This window comes from Alosa sapidissima, chromosome 7, assembly GCF_018492685.1.
Source record: "Alosa sapidissima isolate fAloSap1 chromosome 7, fAloSap1.pri, whole genome shotgun sequence".
NCBI lineage: Eukaryota > Metazoa > Chordata > Actinopteri > Clupeiformes > Clupeidae > Alosa > Alosa sapidissima.
In genome coordinates this window covers 5,015,051-5,042,550 of record NC_055963.1, presented here as the reverse complement: position 1 = coordinate 5,042,550, position 27,500 = coordinate 5,015,051, and the positions used below count along the sequence as shown (strand labels likewise).

At 49.9% G+C, this 27,500-nt stretch overlaps 4 protein-coding genes across 16 annotated transcripts in view; 1 reads left to right on the top strand and 3 right to left on the bottom strand.

Moving 5' to 3' along the window:
* LOC121713854 (solute carrier family 26 member 6) overlaps positions 1-3,993 on the bottom strand; it is a 16,717-nt gene extending 12,724 nt beyond the window's left edge. For 2 of the 4 annotated variants that reach the window (XM_042098869.1, XM_042098870.1), the window contains exons 1-3: positions 610-792; positions 290-429; positions 70-180 (exon numbers count right to left, since the gene is read on the bottom strand). In XM_042098869.1, the coding sequence (XP_041954803.1) occupies positions 70-180; positions 290-429; positions 610-749 (391 nt within the window). In that variant the 5' untranslated portion in view covers positions 750-792. Of the gene's footprint in view, positions 1-69; positions 181-289; positions 430-609; positions 793-3,968 lie in introns of those variants that run through there. The other 2 variants (XM_042098867.1, XM_042098868.1) reach the window with 2 other exon arrangements.
* A 4,950-nt stretch (positions 3,994-8,943) lies between these two features.
* On the bottom strand, positions 8,944-16,031 carry wdr6 (WD repeat domain 6). Its single transcript, XM_042098935.1, has 8 exons — positions 15,811-16,031; positions 15,504-15,613; positions 13,328-15,295; positions 12,583-13,237; positions 10,433-10,510; positions 10,177-10,293; positions 9,907-10,001; positions 8,944-9,725 (listed from the first exon to the last, which is right to left on the bottom strand). Exons 2-8 carry the CDS (start codon positions 15,598-15,600, stop codon positions 9,031-9,033), a joined length of 3,705 nt encoding a protein of 1,234 aa, XP_041954869.1. The 5' UTR covers positions 15,601-15,613; positions 15,811-16,031; the 3' UTR covers positions 8,944-9,030.
* A 73-nt stretch (positions 16,032-16,104) lies between these two features.
* LOC121713872 (fibrinogen silencer-binding protein) lies at positions 16,105-21,628 on the top strand. Of its 10 annotated transcripts, none has more exons than XM_042098919.1 (5): positions 16,107-16,232; positions 16,571-16,678; positions 16,870-17,616; positions 19,333-19,379; positions 19,476-21,628. In XM_042098919.1, the coding sequence occupies exons 3-5, from the start codon at positions 17,106-17,108 to the stop codon at positions 19,965-19,967; spliced, it is 1,050 nt and encodes a 349-aa protein (XP_041954853.1). In that variant the 5' UTR covers positions 16,107-16,232; positions 16,571-16,678; positions 16,870-17,105; the 3' UTR covers positions 19,968-21,628. The 10 variants fall into 10 exon arrangements, with proteins under 10 accessions (XP_041954857.1, XP_041954853.1, XP_041954851.1 ...); XM_042098917.1 differs by having other exon boundaries at positions 16,851-17,616; XM_042098922.1 differs by lacking the exon at positions 16,571-16,678 and having other exon boundaries at positions 17,036-17,616.
* celsr3 (cadherin, EGF LAG seven-pass G-type receptor 3) overlaps positions 21,614-27,500 on the bottom strand; it is a 54,157-nt gene continuing 48,270 nt past the window's right edge. The window contains 5 exon segments of the mRNA XM_042097745.1: positions 21,614-23,531; positions 23,950-24,692; positions 24,694-24,779; positions 25,822-26,019; positions 27,453-27,500. The exon segment at positions 27,453-27,500 is cut by the window's right edge and continues 126 nt beyond it. Coding sequence (XP_041953679.1) covers positions 23,504-23,531; positions 23,950-24,692; positions 24,694-24,779; positions 25,822-26,019; positions 27,453-27,500 — 1,103 coding nt within the window. The 3' untranslated portion in view covers positions 21,614-23,503.

Here is a 27,500-nt window from a genome sequence, read left to right as displayed (position 1 = left end):
TTTTAGCCTAAAAAACGCGTGGCATCGCTTAGAGCACCTTTAAGTGTTGTGCTGTACAGTGTAGCTCACCCACTGAGATGTGTTTGGATGTCCCGAAGATGAAGTAGAGGAGGATGGGGTAGAAAGAGGAGTAGAGGCCAAACACCGGGGGCACAGCGGCCAGCATGGCATTGGCCAACCCTGAGGGGCAGAGGAGACCGAGAGATGAGAGGCAGGACACACACGGACGGCCATCATGAGTTTGTGAATGTTTAGCTGAAGGATGGTTATCGCTGGTGGGGGGTCTGACCCTGGGGCAGGTGCATGATGCCCACACTGATGCCTGAGACGAGGTCTCCGATGGCATTCTGTCTGAGGGAGTAACGAGGCAGCCACGACAACACAGGAACACAGGAGAAGAAGCAGCTCTTCAGCCGGGGACCAGAACACCTACACACACACATGCACACACACACACACGCACACGCACACACACACACACAGAGACACACACAAACACACACACCACACACACACACACTGTAAGAACAAATTCTAACAATAGAAAAGGCTGATAAGAGACACACTGGAGTAATCACTGTTGTTTGAGAGGCGTCCAACCACACTCACCATCGCTCTGACCTCAACTTGTCCAAAACTGACCAGGACTCCTTCCTGACCCGCCGCCCCAGTATATCCAACTGTGCTTCATTCAGACTGAGGGTCAAAGGCTCAGCAATGTCACCCTGGCAAAGGCTGCTCGAGTCCATCTGTAGAGTCTGCTACAGCAGAGCAAATGCAGCACACTTCTTATGTCACACTACTACAGTAAAGACTGGGATCAGAGGATAAAGAGCCTCCGACTGACTGAGCTTTATGACATTATTGTGAAATGTCCAGACAGACTAGGAATCAAATGTGCAGCTAAGATTATGAAAGGTCCCTCCAGTGTTTTATTATGCCTTGTCATGGTGAAGTATGGGTATAGCTCATAGTCCTACTAATACACATGCTCCCCTCATTCAAAATCAAAAGACATACCCAACCAACCCCCCTCCCTCTTTCACACACACACACACACACACAGCCCCCTGTTGAATGCTTCATTGTGGTTCTTTTGGTTTGAGGGGCCCAGCGACACAAAAACCAACTAACCCAATATTGCCTCTACTCAGTGTTGAACTTAGCCAAATAAGGACAAGCAGAGCCAGCAGCTACTTGCTTTTCAGAAGTCTAATACTCCCACCATGAAGAACGCCTAAAAACTAGCGTGTAGGCATGATTCAAACACAGTCAGTCCTTCCACTTTCCCAGAGTTCCCAGGCTTACATAAGGCAGTCCAGTGTGAGATTCTGGAGCCATACCAAACGGCCTGGCCGTGGTCCAACCCACAGGCAGCGGCCAGCAGGGAGGGTCAGTCTCTTCAGCTCAGACTCTAGTTCACCAGCCCGACCTTGGTTTTACACTCTAATAAAAGTGTTCTTTGCCCTGCTGTTGTTCTCATACTCAGATGAACAACATGCACATTCCTCTAATGCAGCGCTGATGCAAACAGAGATTGACATTCCTCTGGGACATCTTTGGCCAAAGTATATAATAGAATGTTTCTATTTCAGATCCCCTTGCAAATCCCTCTCAGCCAGTCCTGCACGGGTCCATTTTTTAGACTCGCCCCCGCCCGCACCCGAGAAGTTCAGCACCAGATCCGACCAGTCACCTGTGGTGATATTAAAATTAAATCCGCACCCGCCCGGACCAGTTAATATTTTGCCCGTTACCCGACCCGTGCCCGCGATAAATCACACACAAGCTAAAATCATTCAAATTAATGTGCTTTATTTCTTTTTTCGCACAAATGAAGCACGTAGGCCTAAAGGGCGACCTTTTTTTTTTTTTTTTTTTACATTTTGCGTCAGGGATAAACCTTACAACAACGACACATAGGCCTAGCCCAAACCTTGCTGCATCAGAACATTATTCTACATAAAATGGACCTGTTAATGAAACAAAGAGAACAAGAAAAAAACAACCTGAGCCTGCCACTAGCCAACTTTACCTTGACTTCATCCATTAGCCTACTCTCTTGCGCTCCAACTACGAGACGGTTATATTGTTTAATGTTTTCACACATAGATCAAACAAATAATTCAAAAGTCGCAGTACTGATGTGATGGGTCAAGTGTCGTATCGTTGACTAAAACACATATTTGCGATGTGGTAATGGTAATTTAGATATACAAATATTTCACATATTTTTCAATGATGTTTTATTTCTATACTGTTTTGGTTCTCATCGAATCCGCCCGCAAGGAGTTCTTTTCCCGCCCGCATACCCGCCCGAAGGCTACATTTTAGGGACGTCATAATTTACCCGTTTTAGCAACTTTTCTGCGGGTACCCGCGGATACCCGACCCGTTGCAGGACTCTGCCCTCAGCTACATGCCAATATTACAAGCGTGCGCGATGGCAACACGATGTGCATCTCCAACATGCCAGACGCCCTGGGGCTAATGCTAAGGAAAGAGCAGCAGCTCACAAGACGCGCATGAGGGTGTTTTCATATTGATGACGTAACGCTCTAATTAGTTTTATTGTTTTTCTGGACGCGAGGACCAAACCAACACCCCCCCCCCCCCCCTCGCCTATCCTCTACCACGTGTGTGGCTGTTATCAGCACGTACTCAATCATTACCTACTTCCTCTTGGCCCTGCCTGATCTCTCTTATCAGCCTTATCACAATATCTTGTTGCACGTGAGCCACCCATTTCATAACATAAGTTAGAACACTATTTGTGCTTCCAATCTCACACACCCATTAATGGAATCATTAGTTCCTTAATATGGTCTGTTATTAGTATTACAGGTGCCCATGTGGTGCCAATAAAATGCCACTCCTCTGTACAGTATTACACACCCTCACCCACCTTCTGACCCCAGCAGACCTGAGTCAGCACATTAGATGATTCATTTCTTCCTGATAGGAACTTCCCCATTTTAAACTAACCTCTATGAGTAGACTCAACCCCTAACAGAAAGACAGCCACCTTGTGCTACGTATGACAGGGAGGATGTGCTTAGTGCTTTATTGCTATAGTATAAAATGGTTCACATATTTGACTTCATACTACAAACTTAACAATGTAAGAGTTGCACACTAACTTTAATATCAAACTTCAGGTTATATGGCTTGAACTTGCTGATTACATCTTACACAGTGACAACAGCTTGACCTTTCTCTCGGTGGAGCCCAATCTGGAAACTTGAAGTACCAAGGACAGAAGTGAGCGGGCAGCCGTGGGAAAAAAACTCAAAAGCAAATAGTCTGGCAGTAGAGTGAGTGAGTGAGTGAGGTTAAAGAGTAATCAACAGAGAAATCCGTGCTATTTTCCTAACCAAGCTCTAATCACACGAATGCATGTCGCAATTATCTTCCCAGGCTCACAAAACCAAAAGTACCACAGAAGATACGTAGTACTTTATATAATGTAAGTCTGAAGTGCTATTTCTCAGAGAAACGAGATACAGTGTCTTTGTTCCGCCTAGACGAAAAACACTGGGCTGTGAACAAAAACACTCTGGGCTCCACTCCAGCCATTACAGAATGAGAGTTCTGTAGTGATGGGGTGCTGCCGTCCATCCCGACACTCAAGAGGATATAATAACCACAGCAGACCAGCTCTCTCCGCAAGGCCTGCGATCAAAGGCCAAGCACACATCAAAGCTGCTATCAGTTTGTAGCACAGTCTGTCAGCACATGTAGAGCCAGGTGTGTGAGTATGTGTGTGTGTGTGTGTGTGTGTGTGTGTGTGTGTGTGTGTGTGTGTATGTGTGAGAGAGAGTGTGTATGTGTGTGTGTGTGTGAGAGAGAGAGAGAGTGTGTGTGAGAGAGAGAGTGTATGTGTGTGTGTGTGTGTGTGTGTGTGTGTGTAAGAGAGAGAGACAGAGGGCAGAACAGAGAGGTGAAGCAGTGAAAGTTCTCTCTCTTACCTTAAGAAGAGCCTCCTCTGGACACTGTGTTTTTTAAGGTCACTTAATACAAGAACCCCACCCACAACCCCATCACCCACTCCCTGGTCACCTGACTGAGTCACAGACCAATACAAATGCTCGACTTGGGTTAAAAAAAGAAGCTGGTGGGTTAAAATTACATTACTTGGAGTTTAAGTGCAGAAAGGTTTCACACGCAAGGTATGTACAGATAAATAAAAACACATAATTACTGTACTGTATCTTTCCATTTGAGATGGAAATGTTTTGCTTCCATGCAACACAACAGACTTTTGTCTAAACCATTTTCTTGGTCTACGGCAGTTTATTCAAGTGATTTATTCTAGGTTTGGGTTTGTGAAAAGCAGTATAATATCTGGATAAATGGTTCCTCGTGTTGATTTAAAGTACACATTTACAGTAAGTCCACACGATCCTGTAGGCGTAATAAATAAAAAAAAAACATAAAATGCACAGATGATGTCCATCAATGTAAACAAAAGTAGTATGAGATAACAATCTCCTCGCTCTGCTGTTGTTTATGACCACTGCAATAGACTAGTAAGTTAATAACGAGGCTGATGAGACGTTACTCAAACGTCATTTGCACACTTGTTAGTCCATGCTCTTTACAGCATCATTGCAAGGGAGCTTGTGGAGTGCTTGAGTGCATGCTCACAGGAACTGTTCCTGAGCTCTGATTCATCTCCTACTGGTGTGGGCTTCCTATGTTGTCCTGCCATCTGTTGTGACTAAGAACTAAGAACAGCGGATGGTCAGAACCAGTGTTGACATGGTGCTGGTCACCTTCACCTTTTTGAGGTTGCTAGGTTACGGGGACGCTGGCGAGACACGCCGCTCCATCATGTTTTTGTTTGTTTTTATGTAATGTTCTGTTATTTTTTTTATTTATTTGTCAAGATAAATGTTTTCACCTTTTATTTACGTTATTTTCGATAGTTTTGTGTTATTCTTGGTCCTTTTTTCTGGCTGATAACTAACGGTAACGTTAGTTTCATTTCGACTGGGCTGATGAGCTTGCCTTGACTAGAAGCTAGCCGTCCCTCTTCCATCTGACGCTGCAATCCTCTGTCTGGACTCGTCTGGACGGAAAGATTGCTCAGGGCAATGGGCCTACTCTGCGAGAGATCTGCAGCAGCCACGACCACCGAGCTGCGGCTGACCTGCGAGCTGCCATAACGTTAACATTAACGTATAGCCTCTGACGCTGGGTGCCTGCAGTCTGGATTGAGTGCTGACGTGGGGAGCTCTGATGGCGACGTCGGGAGAAGCAACAAACGTCTTGCTAAAGCCACCGAGCTGCTGATCAGCAGGAAGATCGCCCATCATGACTTCAGACTGTTGTTCTTCTGGTGCTCTGCTCTCCAGACTGCCAGTAGTGCTAAAGAGTTGGTCAGTGAAAGATCTTTGTTGGTCTTGCATTGGCAGTTTCACGCGGGTCATCATTGCCCTTGGACCTTTTCAGCCGTTTGGAAATTGGACTAATTTTAATATGATTATTATTATTTTATTTATTTATTTATTTTCAATTTTCTGTGTTGTCTGTCTTGTATGTCTTAGTGTCACGGGAACGCTGGCGACCACGGCGCTCCGTCCGGCATCTTTTGTGTTTGTTATTTTTTTTTAAATCATCATCTGGTGTCAACGCTGGCGACTACGCCACTCCGTCTGGCATTTTTTGTCTTTTGTTTTTTGTCAATGTATTGTATGTAGAGCGCTTTGGGTTGCACTTTGTGCATGTTAAATGCGCTATACTAAATAAAACTGACTTGACTTGACTTAAATGTAACAGTGATGAGTAGGACTCCAGCGTGTCCAGGACTCTGGCGTGTGGGGCGGAGGACTCCGGCGTGTCCAGTACTCCGGCGTGTGGGGGCGGAGGGTCAGTAGTGGACCTGGCGCAGCAGCAGCGTGAGGTCCTTGAGGCGCTCGGCGTGTGGGGGCGGAGGGTCAGTAGTGGACCTGGCGCAGCAGCAGCGTGAGGTCCTTGAGGCGCTCGGCGTGTGGGGCCGGAGGGTCAGTAGTGGACCTGGCGCAGCAGCAGCGTGAGGTCCTTGAGGCGCTCGGCGTGTGGGGGCGGCGGGTCAGTAGTGGACCTGGCGCAGCAGCAGCGTGAGGTCCTTGAGGCGCTCGGCGTGTGGGGGCGGAGGGTCAGTAGTGGACCTGGCGCAGCAGCAGCGTGAGGTCCTTGAGGCGCTCGGCGCGGCAGCGGGCCGACTGGTGCAGCGGGAGCTCGAAGAAGGAGAAGGTGAAGCTGCGCGTGAAGCTCAGGTTGGACACTGGCCGCAGCGGGGGCAGACGCGGGGGACGAGGGGGGCGGCGGGGCGGCAGGGGCCGGCGACGGAGACGACCGCTGCGTCCGCTCTGCGTCGTCGTGACGACGGGCTGGGACGGGTGGGAGGCGGGAGGGGCAGCGGACGGGGGTGGGGCAGGCGGGGGAGGGGGAGGTGGACGAGGACGAGGCGGCGGGGGGCGAGGGATGCTGGTGAAGGACGAGTCCGAGAGGGAGGGGCCTTCCCAGGGGGCCATGCTGTCGGGCAGTGCAGTGGACGGCTGGGTGTGCAGAGCGCCGCGCTTCCGCTTCATGTGTGGAGACGGCCGCTGCAGAGATGAGAGGACTGGTCTCACCACACACACACACACACACACACACACACACTCACGCACGCACGCACGCACGCACGCACGCACGCACGCACGCACACACACACGCACAAACACACACACGCACGCACGCACGCACACACACACACACACGCACGCACGCACGCACACACAGGAATAAAACAAATGAGAGGAATTTGCAATCCATGATATGTTACAGTGTGAAGCAATGAAATTCTCCATATGCAGCACAACAGCAGGTTTTAGGATTCAGTTCATGCAGTAAGTTGGTCCAGCTAGTCATGCAGTAGGTTGGTCCAGCTGGTCAAGTGTATTTTCAGCATCAGGACTTTGTGCATAGCTCTGCAGACGCAGTAGGCTACTGGTGTTAGGTGTCTTTGTATTGACAGGTGGAACAAAGCTATATGAAAACAACCTCTTCAGCCTGAGAGGGCCATACATGAGAACCCATGCATGCATACTCACACGCATGCACGCACACGCACACACACACAAGCAGTATTAGATTTTTAGATAAGGATTGATCTTCAGCTGATACCATCAGCGTAATACGCTTCTCCAGCTGCAGATCGTTCCGCCCAGAACCATTCGACTCACTGCCACATATACTAGGCAACTGACAAAACAGTAGTGTGCTAATAAACCATATACTAGGCAACTGACAAAACAGTAGTGTGCTAATATCAGTGTGCTAATAAACATGGCACATTCAAAGACATGGGAGACTACATGTTTACTGTTAAGGTTATTCAAATATGCAGTTCTTTGAAGGAGATTTCAAGAGGTTCAACTTTAAGAATTGCTGGCTCGTGGATAATGACCACGCCTTTTTCATCGGCTATGGAGCTGAGCACAAACGGTCTTCCCAGATTGCATATGTAGTTAGAGCAGGGTGAACATGATCCAGTTTTTTACCTAAATGCCTGTGGTCATTTTATGATGTTTCATGATAGTCAGTGTATGTGTGTTTGTGTAACAGTTGAGAAAGGTCTGAGACTGAACCTACCTGTTGCCTTGTGTCCAGAAGAGCCAATTAATGGAAGCTTGTCACGTGACATTTTTGGAGCAGTGGTCTGTGAGGGACCAGGGTCAGGGCATGCAAAGGCAATAAACAAGCACATATCATAAACATGCATCCCACAGGCCATATGATGTTTGAATGCACAGGCATAGAGGACACCAGGGCATGTGTTGCGCTCAGATGACCCTAGAGCAGCATGACCAATGCTGAGGAGCCTCAGCTGTGTTGAGTACGTGTGTGTGTGTGTGTGTGTGTGCAGGAGAGTCCTACCTCTTCAGAGGGAGCAGATGAGGGCGAGCTTTCTTCTCTTCTCCTCCAGCCTTTCCGCCGGTTCGGTTTTTCATCCCCATCAGAAGTGTCCTCTTGCTGCTCTCGGAGGCCGTGCCACATGTTTCAGGCCTCACACACACACACACACACTACGCTCTGCTCTTCCCTCTCTCTTCTCGTCCTAGTGCCAGTTTCATGGGAGCAGCTGTTGCGTTCACCAGGGGCCACTGGTGTCTGCCTCCCCCTCCCCCTGCTCCACTGCACCTGGGCATACTACTCCACTCTGCCCTTCCTCCTCCACCTCTCTTCCACTCTCTCTCTCTCTCTCTCCGTCATAGGAGAGGTTGTCAGCAGCATGGCACACTCACAAAAGGGAATCTGAGAGGAGAGTGAAATATTCATGCAGCATCTGAGCCCCCCTCACCCCCCGTGCCCCTAACACACACACACACACACACACACGTACACACACACAACATATATGATGCAAACTTGTACACACATTAAACCATCCAGAAAGGCATGATTAACTTGAGGAGCCATAAGGAATACGTTTACTTGCCAAGCAAAAATGAAATAATATAGTATGGCCACTAACAAAGACACAATCACACACACGTGAATAGACCCCCAAGGCTCCCAAAAGCCAAGATTCTGATGAAGCTAATCTGAAAGAGATTCCTCTGCTAAAACTGGGGTTCTAGTGTAGCTGTTCATATGAAGCACATTTCACATGATTAATCTTCACTGGGCAGCACAACCCCCCCCACCCCCCCCCCCCCCCCCCCCATCACTGCCCAGTCCAGTTACCCAAGTTACACATACCCACATGCCACAAATGATTTAGACACACTGCACACGGCAAAAGGGAACCCACAGAGAGGAAATGAAACATTACCACAGGATTAACAAACCAAAGTATTGGTATACTATACTTCCTTTATTTATATATATATATATATATATATATATATATATATATATATATATATATATATATATATATATACACTATAACAATTATTCCAATAAGCAAGAGTTGTTTGACAAAGATTTTTATTTCAGTTTTAAAACATGTTTTCAAATTAGCCAATTTAAAAAGAAATAATCACGATTGTCCAGCAATCATGCCATAGTCTCTGTTGACACACTCTCCTGCCTCTCTTCTGACAGGCTGCATAGCTCTTCTGTTGACACACTCTCCTGCCTCTCTTCTGACAGGCTGCATAGCTCTTCTCTGCCAGTCTGTTCTGAGGTGCCACTTCTGCTGAAGGTCACTTTCAGGCGCTCCTGCAGTTCCCTTGAGTCTGTGTCCATCTGCCCATCTCTGTGCCTGTCTCGTCCTCTGGGAGTGATGGTCAGCAGCTGCAGGCCCTGACCGCACACTGCTGCCCGAGCGCCGGCCTCTCCGCGCTGCCGCCACACCTCCAGACCGGCCACGTCGGCCGTGTGGGTGAACGCCGCTCCTGCTGGGCGGAGGCTGGAGCTCCTCTCACACACACTCCACACACACACGCGCTGGTCAGGGGAGGTGGACACGATCAGAGAGCGGTCAATTGCGTACAGGGCAGTGAGGGGCGCGGCGTGGGCCAGTGGCTCGGACCAGCGGGAGAGCAGCTCCAGAGTCAACGCGGCACCTTCCGATCCATGCTGATGGAACGTGGCTTTGAGGAGGAGCACGGAGAGCTGTCCGTCATCTCCACCGCTGGCCACTGAGAGGAGGCGATTGTCTTGTGATCCCGCCTCTGGCTCTTCCCACACACACAAACCGTTAACTCCACTCTGATGAACGGGCAGAGTGAAGCAGGGCTCTGAAGGACCTGGGACACACACACACACACACACACACACACACACACACACACACACACACACACACACACACACACACACACACACACACACACACACACGTGAACAAGCTGCTTGGAAAAGTGCAAATGGTTGTTGTTCACACTCATCACAAGAGAGAGGAGAGGAGCAAGTTGGAGTCCAACTCACCCTGCCAGTTCTGCCCCTCATCCAGAGCCAACACTGAGGTCCAGTCCCATACACACACCTGACCATCAGTCGCTGCACTCAGCACCACAACGCAGCTAGGAGAGGGGGAGGAAGGGAGACAGAGGGATTGAAAGAGAGTGAGAGAGCGGTTTGGAGGGAGTATAAATTGGGATGGAGGGATTGAATGAGAAAGAGAGGTTAGGAAATTGCTTTCATCATACTGTAGGTAAAGGCCCAGATCGAGCTGCACCGGCTCATGCTGTCTCTTACCGTTGGCCTCCAGGGCTCAGCAGGTGATGCGCAGCGATACTGAGAACACACCTTTGGTGGTAAAAACACTCCCAGAGCAACTCCACCTTGCCTGCATGTTCGGATCCACCAAACAACCTGTAAAAGCCACAGACAGGGGCAGAGACAGAGAGGGAATGAAGACGTGTTCAGATTCCATTATGTCCAACGGCCGCCTCCACATTCCACTCGGACTGAATACAGTCATCAGACGCTTGGCCATCAGACAGACACCTACCTCACTGCTCCATCACTGCAGGCCAGAGCTAGGAGGACCCTGTCTGGCCCATCATGCACCACAGCCATACCCATGTACCTGGACAGAGCCAAGAGACGACACACTTCAACCCAACGTATGACATGTTCGTGAAGGTAACAAATAGGTGTTCTGACAGAAATGGTCACAGTTTTACAGATTTACATTTCATATCACGCACAATATTACAGTATTATATTAACAACAATTAACATTCACTGTGCATAATCAGAGAACACACATTAGTGAAATTAAAATGACAAATGTGTGAGGCACAGAAGAACAGAAGATTTGCTTTAATGAGACAGATAAGCTGCTCTGATTTGCACATCAGACGGGGTCTGTGTTTAGCATTTGTATGATCACTCTCCAAGAAAGAGCGACTGCACCTCAGCCACTGATCCTTGCTCCGCGTTACCCATGCGCCCCCTAGTGGCTACAGATGGGAGGGATGATCTGTCTCATTCATATTATGGAACATCTTTTTCATTCATAAAGCAACCTTCTAGTTCAGGAAATAATCTTGCTCTCTCTTAACTAAAGCAGCACAAATCAACACATGATCATTATGTATATAGCTATAGATTAACACATCTATATGACTAAACACACACCTTGTATAGCTATAGATCAACACATCTATATGACTAAACACACACCTGGTATATAGCTATAGATCAATACATCTATACAGGGTGCAATTTGTGTAAAAACCAGAGGGGGGGGATGATTTTGAATAAGTTTGTAAAAAAAAAAATGAACAAACGATTCATAGCCTAGTAATGTCATGGCTAATAATACCCTATATTATTTTTGCCACCTTTGTAACATTTTAGTTTTAGTTTACCGTGGTGTATGACTTTAAACAGCGAGTGTGCTTGGTATGATGATCAGCTCCTCTAATGCAGGGTAGGACTACGTTTTGACAAGCAAATTCACCTTGTTCTTGCCCCATCTGAAATGACTTCTCTACTTTTGCTGCCTCCATCCTTTCTGTATTTGTTGTGTAAAAAAACGTTGTATATGATGGCACTGAAGTCTTAAGTTAGTGAATTGGCTAACAGTGTTGGTTGGTAACCAAATAGCCTACACATTGCGCTACACGCTGCGTAGGCTAGGTGCATTCTCTCTCCTGCTGATTTGCGTTCAGTAGCCAAGTGCGTAATATTGCAAAAGTTGAAAAAATAAATGTGTTTATTGTAGCCTACAGAAAATAAATAGCCTATCATACTGTCAGTTAATTGCCTACAGTGCAGTGAAGAGTTTGGAGAGTAAAGTTATAGGGCAACTTGAAGTTTTATGAAAATAATTTACGAACCAGAACATAAAGACCATGAAGCTTCTATTTCTTGCAGCTGTTAAAACACCCGCTAGATATTTTAAATACCCACCAACATTCGTTTTAGCAGTACAGATTATTTCTAAAAGTTATTTGTCTACTACTGGCTGATTAATCAAACGAGTGCTTTCTCGTTCGTCCTCCGCAAACTACAGGTGTTTCGGTAGAGCCATTGAATAAGCGATGCCAAGCAATTTCTGTAACACTTTTTGTGACATTCAGCAATAGGCTTACGTTCTACTCTACGTGCAGTTGTCCTCCATCTCAGTTGCATCAGTTTTCTAATTTTGAAGGTTCTAAAACATTATTATGCTTCACTGAATCCTTCTCGTTTTCTTTCATTTGTCCAGCTAACTTTTCCATTGAACCTAGCCATTTATGATGGATTACACACTTGACATTCTGAAATGTCCTGCACGATCAAGGCCAAATTAAGTTATCACGCAGCCACTGTGTCAGCAGCATCAGTGCTGACGGTGACGGTGCGTTTCTGATGTCAGATTATTATGTAGGCTAGCCTACTAGACTGTTCTCACGTTGCAGCGCTTTACTTATATGAAGTAAGCATTAATCAATATGAGGGGCAGAGGGGGATAAATGTTGTCCCCCCCGACGATGAAAATAATTTAGCAGAGGTAGGGAAATCCTCACCATCCCCCCACTACAAATCGCACCCTGCATCTATATGACTAAACACACACCTTGTATAGCTATAGATCAACACATCTATATGACTAAACACACACCTGGTATATAGCTATAGATCAACACATCTATATGACTAAACACACACCTGGTCTCAGGGTCCATTTTCACAGTCTTGTGTCGATTCCTCTTCCGCTCCCACTGTTCATCCAATCGGTGACTGGCTATCTGGCGGACCTGACAGGTAGGCTGGCGAGCGTCTCCCTCCCAGCCAATCAGGAGCCTGTAGCACTGTAGCTGTGCCCGCCCCCCTGCAGAGAAGAGTAGGGTGGAGAGGGAGGAGGAGCGCGGCGCGTCCCTGCAGAGAGCCGTGAGGGTGCGCACGCTGGAGATGTGGTCAGTGATGCCGCTCAGGAGCCGCGTCGCCCCCGTCTCAGAGTGCAGCGCCAGCACGCTCACGCTGGTGTCCTCGCCGCCGGTGACCAGCACCTCCCAGTGACCCAGGCTGCCCAGGCGGCACAGGCAGCCCACGCCCCGGCCGTGGAGGCCCTCGCGCAGGGCCTGGCCGCTCGTCATGGCGACGCTCCTGCTGTGCGTCGGCGGGCGGTGCGCCAGGACGGCCCCCTGCTTGATGAACACGAGCTGCCCTCCGCCGACGCAGTGATCAGAGAGGACGGGGGGTCCGTAGCCCCAGGAGCGATGTCCTCCTCCGCACGGGACGGACAGCAGCGTCTCCTGTCTCACCGGGTCCCACACCACAAAACTCACTGACCGGAAGCCCACCAGGGCGAACCTGGCTTCTGCTGGCACTCTGGCCTCGGCCTGCCCCTCTCCCCCTCTCCCTCTCTCCACCCCTCCTCTCCCTCCACTCCCTCTCTCCACCCCTCCTCCACCTCCCTCCACTGGGCCCTCCTCTCCACTCCTGTCCCTCTCCTGACGGCTCTCCTGCAGGAAGAGAACCCTCTCCAGCCACTCCATACCTTTGGCTGCCCGCTGGGCCCGCTGCACAGTCAGCGTGTCGCCGTGGACAACCAGAACCCTCACAAAGCCGTCCCGGCCAGTGCTGTAGCACAGACCATCGCGCTCACACACGCTGGTCACACCCTGTTTCCCATGGACCCCAAACAACAGACACACTGGCTCCAGGGCCTCTGCCCCAGCCTCATGGCCTCGCTCCCCCACTCCCCCCCTCTCTTCCTGGGCATCTCCATTCAGCTCAGCAGCCGAGCCCTGGCTCTGGTCTCTCCTTGGCCCACTCCTCTCCTCCCCTGCCTGGGTCTCTCTGCTCTGCTCCTTTTCCCTGTAGAGCAGGAGTGATCCTCTCCTGTCTCCACACACCCAGAGCGTGTGCTGTGTGTGGGCGTGTGTGGGCGTTAGCGTGAGGGCACACGTGAGCCAGCGCTTGGCACACGGTGGCAGCGAGAAGGGCTGGAGCTGCCTGATACACGGGGCGACGCCCACTTCACCTGCATCTACTCCAATCAGCCAGCGGTAGACACGCCCCTCCGCCCCAGAGGCCAATAGGCACACGTCTTGACCCTGTCCAGGCCACACCCACTGCAGAGAGTGCACCTTCCCCTCGCCAGCTCTCAAAACCACGCCCCTCTCTGGGTGCGCAAGTGGGAACACACACACTCCACCACTCAGATTCCCAACCGCGCACACACACACTCCCTCACGCACACACACCACCTCCATCACGCAGTAGGACTGGAACTCCGGTGCACCCTCCCACACACACGTCCAGTCCTGGCCCTCCCTGAGGTACACCTTTCCCTGATCAGTACACACCAACACACCAGCTCCTTCCACCAGACACACCTCCTTGGGAGCGCCCTGGCCTCTGAACTCCAGATCAACCACGCCCCCAGACACTCCCCCAGCCACGCCCCCAGCCACACCCTCTTCGCCTTCTCTCCGCCCACTCTCTGACTCCGCCTCTCTCACTCTCCAGAGCCTCACCCCTCCGTCCGCTCCCCCGGTGGCCAGCCAGCGCTGCTCCTGGCTGACGGCCAGGGCCCTCACCCCACCCGCCCGGTGCCCCTTGAAGGTCCGCTCCACTCGGCCGTCTCCGCCCCACATGAGACAGGCTCCATCCTCCCCGGCGCTGAACACGCCACCCTGTGCCAGCCGCACGCAGAAGACTCGCGCCTGGTGCCCGTAAAGCACGCGCTGGCACACCGGCTCCCCGCATGCCCCTGGCTCCCCCAGCACCCCCCCCACGCTCCACACACGCACGCTCCGGTCATCGGAGGCAGAGGCCAGCAGCCCGGTCCGTGGCTGGTACGCCAGGCTGAAGATCACCCCGCTGTGGCCCGGGAGACGCCTCTCCACGGGGGCCGCCCGCTCCCGAGCGCCTCTTCCAGGCCTCCAGAAGATCAGCTGGTTGAAGACGGTCCCACCGACCAGCACGGCAGAGTCCCAGAGAGAGCCAATCAGAAGGCCCGAGTAGAGGAGACACACTTCTTGGCAGGAGCGTAAGCACACCACGTGGCCAGACTTTGCCTCCAGCAGCAGCGCGGCATTATGGGCCAGGACGGCACCCAGTAAAGCACCGGACCCCTCATCGAGCCAGCGCACGTCTAGCAGCCAGTCTTGGAGCTCCATAAGTGGGCCAGTCAGCTGGATGGTTCCCCGTCCTGTTAGAGTGACGAGCCGCAGGCCCTTCCCTCCGAACACAGCGAGCTCAGCGCCTCTGTCCCACGCTCCTGGTGCAGCCCCATCGTGCTGCTCCTCGACCCCACAGTCCACCAGCGCTCTAAGTCTCACTCCATGGATACGATAGTTCTGTAGCACACTCTGTGATGCGCACAGTTTGGGTTGACCATGAAGACTATACACAGAAAGCACTGGTCCTTCACCTAAACACAGGCAGGACAGACAAACAAGAGAACAACAACTATAATTGGCAAAATACATACAACGAATAGACAACACATAATTGATCATTCGCATAAATAATAGTGAAATATCACACTCATTTGAGCAGAGGCGTGTGAAGCTGGTTCCAGATATGAGCACAGTTTTGTTTTTCAGTTCACATTCAATATTGCGTGGGGAATACCTCACCTGTCAGCAGATATTCCTCTCCTACGAACTCTAGGCTTGTTACCGGAGCCACTAGAGCGGCGCCGTCCACCACATACCCGTTTTCCACCGTGGCCATCTCACTACACAGCCTACGAATGATCATATGCGAGGCATTATTCATCCTGACCAACCGACCAGACATTCATAGCAGCTTTGTGTTTCACACGGACTTATTTGTCCACCTCTGACAGGGGTAGTAATGTTACAGCATAAGTCAGTTGGCTAGCTCTCTCTAAACTAGTGTGCAATGCATGCCAAGCAAGCTTGAAAGTAAAATGATACTTACAGCTTCAACTGTCACGAAAAGATCCTGCAATGTCATTTGCTCTCATATAAGTAGATACTGCGTGTGTGTGTTACTACTGTTACTACTGTTGACGTGAATAAGGACAGGCGATTTCTACTTTCATGCCATTTCTCTCTCTTTTGGTTCACCCATGCTTCATCCATCTACTACCACGAGTTTTTCTTTCCGTCAACCTTGCTTCGTGCTATCCAATAGCAGGCAGCGATAGTACGTGATCTTAATAAGCTCGACTTCTATTGGACAGAACAGCGTTTTTCCACATCTGCGCATGCCAGTCGTACGTGTAGACGGGCGCTGTACGTGTTGTTTGAATTTTGCATCTGGCCGCGCAAACGCAAGGGGGTGGTAACCGGACAAAGTGTATTTTGTGAAATTAATCCAGTGCCATTGTCCGCTTGACGGTATGCGAGTATTTCACTTTTTGCTAGACTAAACGATTAAATACATTGAAATAGTAATAACTAAATAAATATTCACATTCTCTGTAATCTATTCATATTTCAAGCCCTAATTGCTAACCAGGGAGCTAACCTAATTGCACAATGACATAGGTGGCCAGGCTAGCTGGCTAAGCTATCCAGTCAAAATAAGGTAGCATAGCTTGCTAACATAAGCTAACCGGAGCTGTCGTGACTAGCCAACATACTAGGGAAACTTTAGATTTCAGATCCACCAAGTTGTAAACATGAACTTGAGGGATGTGATCCATCATTGATCTTGCCTTTTAATTTTTACGCAGACAAGCAATTGTCCCACTTGCACGGTTGTCACCTTGTGCAGACGCCTTTGTTGTGTTTATGATTGCACTCACATCAGCCACCACCTGGGCTGGGCTGTAGCAATAACGGTAACGTTCGTGTTAATGTCATCACCGCTTTGTTGTGACTGATGCTAGCATTTAGAGCTCACATTTGAACAGTACCACGGGATCATTTTGCAGATATTTTACAATTAATTTCCTTCAGGATTGTTTTATGCATAATACTTCAATGATTAAGCTTTGTCTTTTCCCATTTTAGATTGTTCCCTTTTCAACAGGTACATGCACTGTCGGCATAAGAATTGCTGCTGTTGACTGTAATTCCAGTGGTGAACTCAAGAGTAACAGAGTGGCTATAGTAACTACTACTATAAACCATGTCGTTTGAATGACCGTGCTCTGTTGATAGGAGGGGTGTTTCCTCCTATGCGTTTTTGTCAACAGTCTGCAGCTCCAGACATGACACATTGCCTCAGACACTTCTCCCCATCGTGAGCATGGCCCTCTGAATGACATGTTCCGTCCCCCTCCTTCCCCCCCCCCCCCACCTCCTGCCCTGATGATCGACCCCCCTGGTGAGCCCAAGCCGCCGCTCATGCGCGCCCCAGTGCTGTTTCCAGCCATGTCCAACCGGACGCCCAACTTCACTCTGGAGCAGAAGCTCTACCTGCTGCAGCGCATGCAGGGTGTGGTGGAGACGGTGCAGGACTTCCGCAAGGACACCAACACCACGGCGCAGCGCAACGCCGTGTGGGAGCAGCTGGCCCGGGCCTTCAACGCCGCCTTCCCAGACCGGCCGCCCAGCTCCACCGGCTCGCTCAAGACGCTGTGGAAGCGGCTGAAGGTGGAGTGCCGCGCGGCGCTCCACAGGCGCCAGGAGCAGCTGGCCGCGGGGCTGAACCCCACCGCGCTCACGCAGGTGCAGAGGGAGGTCACCGCGCTGGTGCCCAACCTCATCTCCAACAAGGACGACCTGGACGGAGACATGGGCTACTCCACCAACAAGGGCACATCGCCTGTCACTGGTGAGTCCACCACCACAGCTGCAGCCGGAGGAGATCCCATCACCACACCAGTTACCTTCCAGACTAATGGGCCCACTTGTGTACTGAAGGCAAGGCAAGGCCATTTTATAGGGCATTTCATACACAAAGGCAATTCAGTGTGCTTTACACAGAATAACACACAATACTAGTTAAGAGAATGACAGAGAAATAAATGAGGGACAAATAAAAGCAGAATTTAACCTCTCGAGCAAAAATGGCAAACACAGTATTAAAAGTACATTTCAAAGAGACTAAGGGCCTTATTTTTACGACCTGGGGGAAAGCAGATTATTATCCCAGCGCAAAGTTTATTCTTATCTTGCACGGTCCTTTTATTGAGCAACGCGCCAAGGGGTGTGGCAATTAACAACCTAAGGAGGGGTCTGGCGCATTAACTAAAAATCGCTGTCGTACACAACACTACCTAAAACGCATTACGCCACTGACCAAGATAAACCTGGTCAGAAATCTATGGCGACTTGTTTTTATGTTATTTTAAGAGCGCATTATCCGCAGTGATATGGGGTGCACAACGTACCCTGCTTCTCTCATCCACGAACGCGCACCAGCGCACATCCATGCAAAACATTAAACATAATTAGAATAAAGATATTACGAAATACATCTCACAATGAGTAGTTATTCACCATCATCAGAGGCAAATATGAAGCACAGCTGAAGATGCACTGTCACAAGATGTAAGCAACTCCTCTGCAGAATAAACATTTTTTATTCAGTCATTTGAACATTATCGGGGTAAGTGTTGCTTTTTCCAGGCTATGTTTTCGATGGTAACCCATTGTCAGTCAGTAGTGATTAACTGTGTATAACTGTTTTATGTTGACTGACACCACAGTGAAGTTAGTTTCACTTTGCCAATGAGTTCAAATAATAGACAAGTGCAGATGCGTGTAGGCTAACCTCTGCTAGTCACAAACAGGTTTTAACAAAGCATGGTTTAGTGGAATAACTGTTCCATACGGTCTCATGTGCAAGCAGATTCCTTCAAATGCGTCCGACTGCTGTTTGCTGTTAAAGGGAATGACAGATGTCATTCTCATTGGTTTAAATGATGTTGCGTCCAAAACACACCCATAACTGATTAAGAAACCTAGAAACGCCTTGTGGCGCCATCCGCCCGACGTTTGATAACGAAAACACTCCCAATGTGGACTGGACATCCTACTAAATACCTACTATAAGCTTTTGACTAGTGACCTTGCGTTTTAGACCATGATAATAGGGCCCTGTGGGGCTAAGGTGTGACCCAAGATGCTTCTTTACAGTAGAACAGAAACGTTTTGATTAATTCAGCTTTTTAGAGGTGTCATAAGATTCTAGGGTGGAAAAGGTTAGCTGTGCACAGTGTACAAAGGTGAGAGAAAGAGAAGCAGATAAGACCCTCTCCTGTTTCTGTAGGCCATTGCTCTCTTGACACACATAGTAAATGCTGTGTGTACTGAGCAAGGATTACTGTAAATCTAGTCCTCAGATTAATTGCTTTTTTGAACGGGAAGGTGAAGGGAGGGTGGGCTTACAAGTAGTATCCTCCAAATCTCTTAGTTCAGTTACAATGAATTCAGCCAATCTCTCCTTCTCTCTCTCTCTCTCTCACCCTCTGTCTTTCTCTCTCCCTCCCTCCCTTCTCCCCCCCCTCTCTCTCTGTCTCTCTCTGTCTCTCTCGCTTGTCCTCAGTTGCAGGTACCAGTGGGAGTGACCAGGAGGAAGTGGATCATAATGAGGTAACGCGTTCACTTCCTTCATGCCATATCATGATTAGGTGCTGTGGGTGTCATTGGGATCTGAATGTGTGTGTGTGTGTGTGCTGGTGTCCACAGGATCAGGACAGTAAGGAGCAGTTGGCCATTAACCTGGGTCTGGCCACGCCCTCTGATCAGAAGCTAGAGTCATCTGGACTGTCCCCAGACCACGCCCCTAACCAGCACCTCCGGCCCCGCCCCCAGGCCTCTTCCGACTCCACGCCCCGCCCCCCTGCGCTCTTCTACCCCAGTCAGGCTCCTCCCCTGGCGCCGACGCCCTTGCGGCCCTGCGTCTTCGAGGAGCCCCCGGTGGAGCCGCGCAGCGTGTCGCGCGTGTGCGAGCGCGCGGGCGGCGGCGGTCCGGCGTGGGACGAGCAGCGGCGGGAGCTGGAGCACGAGCAGAACATGCGTCTGCTGGCGCTGCAGGAGAGCGTGTGGGAGGGCAAGCGCCGCGCCGCCCGGCAGAAGGAGAAGGCGGCGCGCGCCAAGAAACTCTACTACCGGGCCAAGCTCCAGAGGATAGGGGCCGAGGTGCCCGCGTCCAGCTCCTCAGACGACAGTGACCACTGACGTTTACACGCACACACACACACACGCACACACAGGCACACACACACACACGCACACGCACACATACACACACACACACACACACGCACACACACACACACGCACAAACACACACACGCATGCACACACACACACGCACACACACACACACACACACACAAATGAGCAAGTGATTTTAACTCCTGCTTAAATGGCAAAGGACTGGATAGACGATGCACTCAAACTGGTCCATGTCATGACTGTTTTATCACTGTAAGAATGAACGCATATCTGGCACATGGCGGAACTCTGAATGGAGTTTTCAACTATACGAGTTAGGGCAACAGGTTTGGTCATGCAAACACAAAACTGCAAATCTAGGCTATGATCACTGTTTAATCTTCAAAAGACTAGCCACACAAAAATGCATTTCAATGCATTGAGGTGTTTGGTTAAAGCTGCTGTAAGCAATACTCATTTTGAATAAGCTAAACAAACATTACATTCTGGTAGTGATCACTGAAATATGGAATACATTTATATATCGCTTTTCTACTGTCAAGACATTCAAAGTGTTTCACAATGAATGTCTTATACCCTTTTTTCTGACACACACATACAGTACATACACACACTAGTCAGCACATTGGGAGCAGATGGGTTTCCATGTCTTGCTCAAGGACACTTCATCACAAGAGCAAGAGGAGCCAGACTCAGACCAGGCACACTCTGGTTTCCACATGATCGCTCCACCTCATGGACCCCGAACAGAAGGTCTAGGAGAAGAGAAAAACACCAGTCTGTTCCTCCTAACCTCCCCAGTGAGCTCCTATAAGTGTCACATCAGAGTGAGAGTATAGATCAGTCAAGGAACAACTGAAGTGAAGGGCATCCCTGCCTGCAAATGATTTTGCGTGTGCACAGCACATTAAAGAACTGCTGACATTGCTTACAGCAGCTTTAACAGGCTCAGAATGTCCCTCATGCTTTGCCGTACCCCGTGAATCAAAGACCTGGCCTCATTAGCAGACTGTTGATACAGTTCTCTCTTGGAACTAGATCCTCTTAGTTGTTTTTTTAAACACATTTACAAGATTTCAGAACCTTTTAGATACCGTTCAGGTCCAATTCAAAGCCTCTTGTACAAACCTCCACCTCACTTGCCTTCTTTAGAACTGGTGGCGTGCACCTGTTTCCCTGAATGTAACACAATCTCATTTACCAGTTACATTATGAGGGCCATGGTATTCATGGATGAGTCTAGTGGGGGAAAATCATGCATTTCCAACGTTGGGACAATATGTTTGGACAGTACATTGTCTTGGTTGGTCAACTACATTTCAAGTTGGTTAGATTGTATTTTTGCAACTACAACTTCAAGCTTATATTTATTGCCAGTCCTTGTCGATGATACCCACACATATCTATAGATGTGTCTGCGTACGTGAACAGAGACCTTTCTTCCGTGTCCTGGGTATTGTGGATTCTGTGTACAAAGCATTGAGTAGATGCTTGGAAGGTGTCTGGGGATGCCATCCAACTCAGGGCAGCTTGGCCATAACCAGCTATCACTGCCTCATTCAAATGTGTACATGCACACACAGACACACACACACACACACACACTCACAGACATACACACATAAAGACAGCCAGACCTGTAGCAATAATTGTTTTTCCTTTTTTATTTTTAATGTCCAACATTTCTCTTGTACGGTTTCCATGGCAATGAAGGGGCGACTGCCTCTCATTACCCCAGGTCAAAGGGATGCCAGCCATCCCATAATAAAACACTTTTAAAAACCAACAGAGATACACAGCCTCTTTCCTCCCCTCCTGCACCCCTCTATCTACATCTCTCTCTCTCTCTCTCTCTCTCTCTCTCAATCTCTCTCTCTCTCCTCATATTGGGAACACAGTGGAAGTCTGGCCCCGTACACTCACTTTGGGCTGGTTTCCCAGACGAGGATTATGCTTAGGCCTGGGCTGAAGAACATGTCTGCATTCTACATGCTGTTCGCTTCGGGACTAGACCTAATCCTTGCCTTGGAGAACGGCCCCGATTTGGAAAAAAAAAGACATTACCACAACTGCAAATACACTCTTTCACATGGTACCCAACCTCCATACACACAACATGATATGATCTGTAAAGCATCAATAAATATTAAAACTCAATAAATATGAATCAATAATTAAATAAATAAAATAAATTAATCTCATGTCTGTACAAGATAAAGGTACTATAAATAAATGTTCAAAATCAGTCGGCAGTAAAAAATGAGGTACAGTCAAAGGGCAGAGAGGTTGGGAAGAGAGGTTCTTTTGGCAAAACTCACATGAATCAAAATGAATGACACGCAAAGAGATGAGTGGATATGACAAGTCACGTTAAATGAGACAGTACATGAAGCTCTGTGTTTGTGTCGGTGTGTGTATCCGTGTGTGTGTGTCGGTGTGTGTATACGTGTGTGTGTGTCCGTGTGTGTGTGTCGGTGTGTGTGTCCGTGTGTCTTGGTCATTTATTCTCCCTTCACATCTCGTGCTACCTCCACTCTGTCCCACGCTCATGTGGAGGACTGGCCGCCTCATGTGTCGCTCATGTGGAGGACTGGCCGCCTCATGTGTCGCTCATGTGGAGGACTGGCCGCCTCATGTGTCGCTCATGTGGAGGACTGGCCGGCTGTGGTGAGAGGTGGAGATTATGCAGCACGCTAAACTGCTTTCCCTGCTCTAAAGACTGCAACAACAACTGCAATCAGACGATCTTCCTGTGCTCCACCGTTATACATCCACCCGGATCAGGACCAAGTGGACCTCGGTACCTCTACATCCCACCACTGCCACCGGCTTCTCATAATCTCATTTTACAATCACAGGTCTGACCAACCCCTACCCCTCCATTACACTTTATAGAAATCGCTCCTCTCGCCCCACAAACCACTTCTCCGTGGCAGGATTCTCATAAATCACACCAGTCCTTGTCCCTGTTATATACGTAGCCAGCCTTCTGTTGTGTTTTGTATGTTTGTGTGTGTGTTGTGTGTGTGTGTTTGTCAGTCTAGAGGTGCATGATATGTCCGGTAAGAGTGTGGATCGGGACAGGTTTAGGTTGAGTCGGGCTTTCTGAAACAGGATAAATCACACGTCTCTCATCACTTTGCTGGACAAGAATCTGCAAAAAACATCACAAGAGATTTCTTTTCCAAGCATCTCCGATGAAAAAGATACAAAAATGTATAAAAATGTTATTTACAGTTTCATATTTCACTGATGCTCTCTGGCGTTTGGGTATGAAGTCTGAGTAACGGTGCTCAGATGTGACTGCCAGCTTGTGTCATTCTATTCTGTCTCTGCCCTGGCATCCGTATTCCATGCCTGCCATTCCACATCCACATCCAACTCCACAGCCAGATCCTTCCCGTAGTAGAATTCAGTCACAAGTCCTTTGATGTCCTTTAGGGGTGCTAGCCAGGTGGGCTGCTCCATTGAACCAATATCGTCCCTTATCTGTGTCCCTCAGCACTGCAAAGCATTGTGGGATGGGGAGGGTGTCATCAAGACTGTCCCTCACTTCTGTTGACTCTGCAGAGAGTAAAAGCAACAATGAGACTGAAAACAAGTACAGAATGCCAAGATCACAGAACACAGGTACACACACACACACACACACACACACACACACACACGTACACACACACACACACACACACACACACACACACGTACACGCACACACACACACGCACACACACACACACACACACACACACACACGCACACACACACACACACACACACACACACACACACACACACACACACACTGGAAGCAGAACTTGACATCAAAAATCCTGAACAATGTGTTGACAATTACAAGGCTCACATGCAGGAGGTGGAGGTATAGTAGATGAGAAGGAACCAATGACAGACCACAGAGAATGACGGGCAGGCAGGGGGTGAGATGTGAGTGGAGGAGGAGGAGGAGCGGGGCGGGACTTACTCGGCGTCGGGGGAGACCTCAGAGATGCTGTGAGAGGTGGCAGAGGGGGGCGGGGAGGGGGAGGGGCCAGTGGCCTGAGGGTTGGCGGCAGGCGGGGCCAGGACAGAGGAGCTGAAGGAGGCCAGGATGGAGGAGAGAATGTCCAGGTGCTCGTTGGAGGGCGGCCTGCTGGCCTCGGGTCCCGCGCTCAGGGGCGGAGGGTACCTACACGGAGGGGCCGAGTCCAGGCGGCCGCGGCGCGTGGGGAGGAGCTCGGGCGGCTCCTCGCTGATTGGCGGCGGTGGCGAGGAGGAGGGCGGGGGCTGGCGAGGGGGCAGCGTGCGGAGCCACTCACGGCACGGTCCGGCTCCGTTGGGACCGGCGACGCCCCCGCCAGCCGTCTCCAGCTGCTCTCGCGAGCGGCTGCTCATCAGCGCCCCCCCGAGGTGTTCGCGGGACAGCTGCCGCCGCGTCAGCGCCCCGAGGTGCGAGCGCGAGCCGGACAGGCCGGCGTCCAGCGGCGGGCCGGCCAGGTCCTCGCGCGAGGCGTGCGCGCTGTGGGTCGGGCCCAGGCGCTCGCGGGAGCCGCCCAGCTCGCGTCGCCGTGGCAGCAGGTCCAGGTTGTCGCGGGAGCGCTGGCGGCGGGCCAGCGAGTCCAGGTGCTCCCGCGATGAGTGGCGCGAGGCCGGCTGGGACAGCGAGCCCGAGCACATGCGGCCGTACGAGGCGGCCGGCACACCGCGGTGGCCCAGAGTGGACGTGCGGGTACCAGGACAGCTCACTCGGGACCCTGCCGACGGACGACAGGCCCTGTAACGCTGGGGGACAGCCCATACGGTTCTTCAGAATACCTGACAAACACAAACACAAACACAAACGAATAGTAAATATCAACAACAATTCTCCCTGTAAATATCAATTCAACTCAATTCAGTGTTGTTTTATTTGCGTGACTGTTGAGATGCATGAGGAACAATAGCACTATTCTCTCTGTAAATCTGGCTGTAGATATCACAATACTGTCAAATGATTCATGACAATCATGATGTCAAAATGGAATGAAGTTATTGTTTAAAGCTGACAGTTATTTCTGTTCCTGACTGTGAGTCTTTAGAAATCCCAACCACCTGCTCATCAAGTGTAATTCTGAGCCAGACTGCTGACTCTGTGAGTCTGAGCGTGTACATGTCTCATGTTATCGAAATAGAATGAAGTTATTTATTAAAGCTGACAGTTATTTATGTTCCTAAGTACATTATTAGTATATATACTCTATATAAATTTGGTCTCTGCATTTATCCCAATCCATGAATTAGTGAAACACACTCAGCACACAGTGAACACACAGTAAGGTGAAGCACACACTAATCCCGGTGCAGTGAGCTGCCTGCAACAACAGCGGCGCTCGGGGAGCAGTGAGGGGTTAGGTGCCTTGATCAAGGGCACTTCAGCCGTGCCTACTGGTCGGGTTTCGAACCGGCAACCCTCCAGTAACAAGTTCGAAGCGCTAACCAGTAGGCCATGGCTGCCCACAGCTGTCCTGACTGTGAGTCCCAACCACCTGCTCATCAAGTTTAATTCTGAGCCAGACTGCTGACTCCGTGAGTCTGAGCGTGTACATGTCTCAGGTCTCATGTATCATGTCTCAGGTCTCGTGTATCATGTCTAATGTATCATGTCTCAGGTCTCATGTTTCAGGTCTTGTGTCTCAGGTCTCAGGTCTCATGTCTCGTGTCTCAGGTCTCATGTCTCGTGTGTCATGTCTCATGTCTCATGTCTCGTGTGTCATGCCTCATGTCTCGTGTCTCAGGTGTCATGTCTCGTGTCTCAGGTCTCAGGTCTTATGTCTCATGTCTCGTGTCTCATGTCTCGTGTCTCATGTCTCGTGCTCACCCTTGCGGTGTCTCTGTGAGGGTGTGAGGCCGTTCTCGTCTCCACTGGTGAGAGCTGCGTCAGGCTGGTTGTTGTTGGCTGCGTCCTTGTTGTAGTCAGCCCCCCCCAAGGGACGTTCAGAGCCCCACTTCTGCAGAGAGTGGACCTCGCACTCCTCCAGAGCGGGCCAATAGGACATCAGGTCATTCCCATCCAGGTCTGACACACAAGCAACAGCAAATCCCATTGGTTAAGGCTCACACATTTCAGACGTTCCTCAGTGGGTTAGACAGGGCAGATGAATGCGTAAAAGGTACAACAGTCTATTTTTCTCTGTTCAGGCAGCTGAGGCTCCCTGATTCAAAGCCAAGCCAAGCCAAGTGTGTGCCTGTGTGTATGAGCATGTGTGTATGTGTGTGTGTGTATGTCTGTGTGTGTGTGTGTATGTGTAACTGCCTCTCCTCACTGATGTCAAGAGCATGCTTTTGCTTTCGCGTCTCGTCATTTTTTCATGGGGGCCTGCCTTGTAGTCTGCCACACGCTCATGTCATCGGCAGCAGCAGGCCTGGCAGGAAGTCTGGGAGATCCAGCTTTGTAGTGCACCTTCCTCGGCTCATTGTTCAGGAGATTGCAGAAGGGCATTAGCTTTGTCTCGCGCAACCAGGAGCAGGGGAATCTCATGTTGCAGCGCTTCTCTCAGTTGTCATTCCTGGAGAACAGGATGTTTGTTCTTTTATTTATCGCCCCCAGTGACTGAGCAGCACCGTAAAGCCCGTCTGGCGGAATCGCGAGGATAAGACTCCGCTTTCATGACATCATCTACGATACCGTGGGCTTGAGCCTGCATCCCAGACAGCGATTATTCTGTACATCAGGCTTGACCAAATCATATTTGTAGTGGCAAATCTTCAATCAGAGCTCAAGTGGTGGGCAGATGTAATTCCACTCTAGTGGAATGGAGGTTAGAAAGCCGGAGATTACATAGAGGCACAATAACTGTGTTCTTTGTGAGAGGTGGGAAATGGGCATTTAGACTAATCCTATCCTATACTAAGAGTGGAGTGTGGAGTAATGCTAGGGCTTAAGGCGGGAAACACATTGACCAGCGGCAAGCGGCAGGTTTCCTTAATGTTCTTTATGGTTCAGCAGCGGAATAGTGGCAACTCTGGCGTAACGCTAGCGTTGAGCAAGCTGACCGTTGAACTTGGTTCAACTTTCAAAGCGCAACGCGAGCATATTCAATTGACAAACCGTTTGTGTTGCTTAGGAACGAGACAAAACTTATTATGGTCTGAGCGTTGCGTTGCTTTGCGTTGCGTTGCGTTGCGTTGCGTTGCGTTGCGTTTGCCACTGCCGCTTGCCGCTGCCTAATGTGATTGGGGCTTAAGCGAGTGTGTGTGTGGCCTTCATTCCACGGGTCAGTGAGATGACACTGGTGCTCACCTTTGGTGCCGATCTGGACCGGTTCTGCCTGAATGCCTGAATGCCTGAATGCCTGAATGTGCATGTGTGTTTGTGTGTGTGTGTGTGTGTGTGTGTGTGTGTGTGTGTGTGTGTGTGTGTGTGTGTGTGAGAGAGAGAGAGAGAGAGAGAGAGAGAGAGAGAGAGAGAGAGAGAGAGGAGAGGAGAGGAGAGAGGAGACTGGCGCTCACCTTTGGTGCCGTTCTGGACCGGTTCCGTGAGCAGCCTCTCGCTGTGAT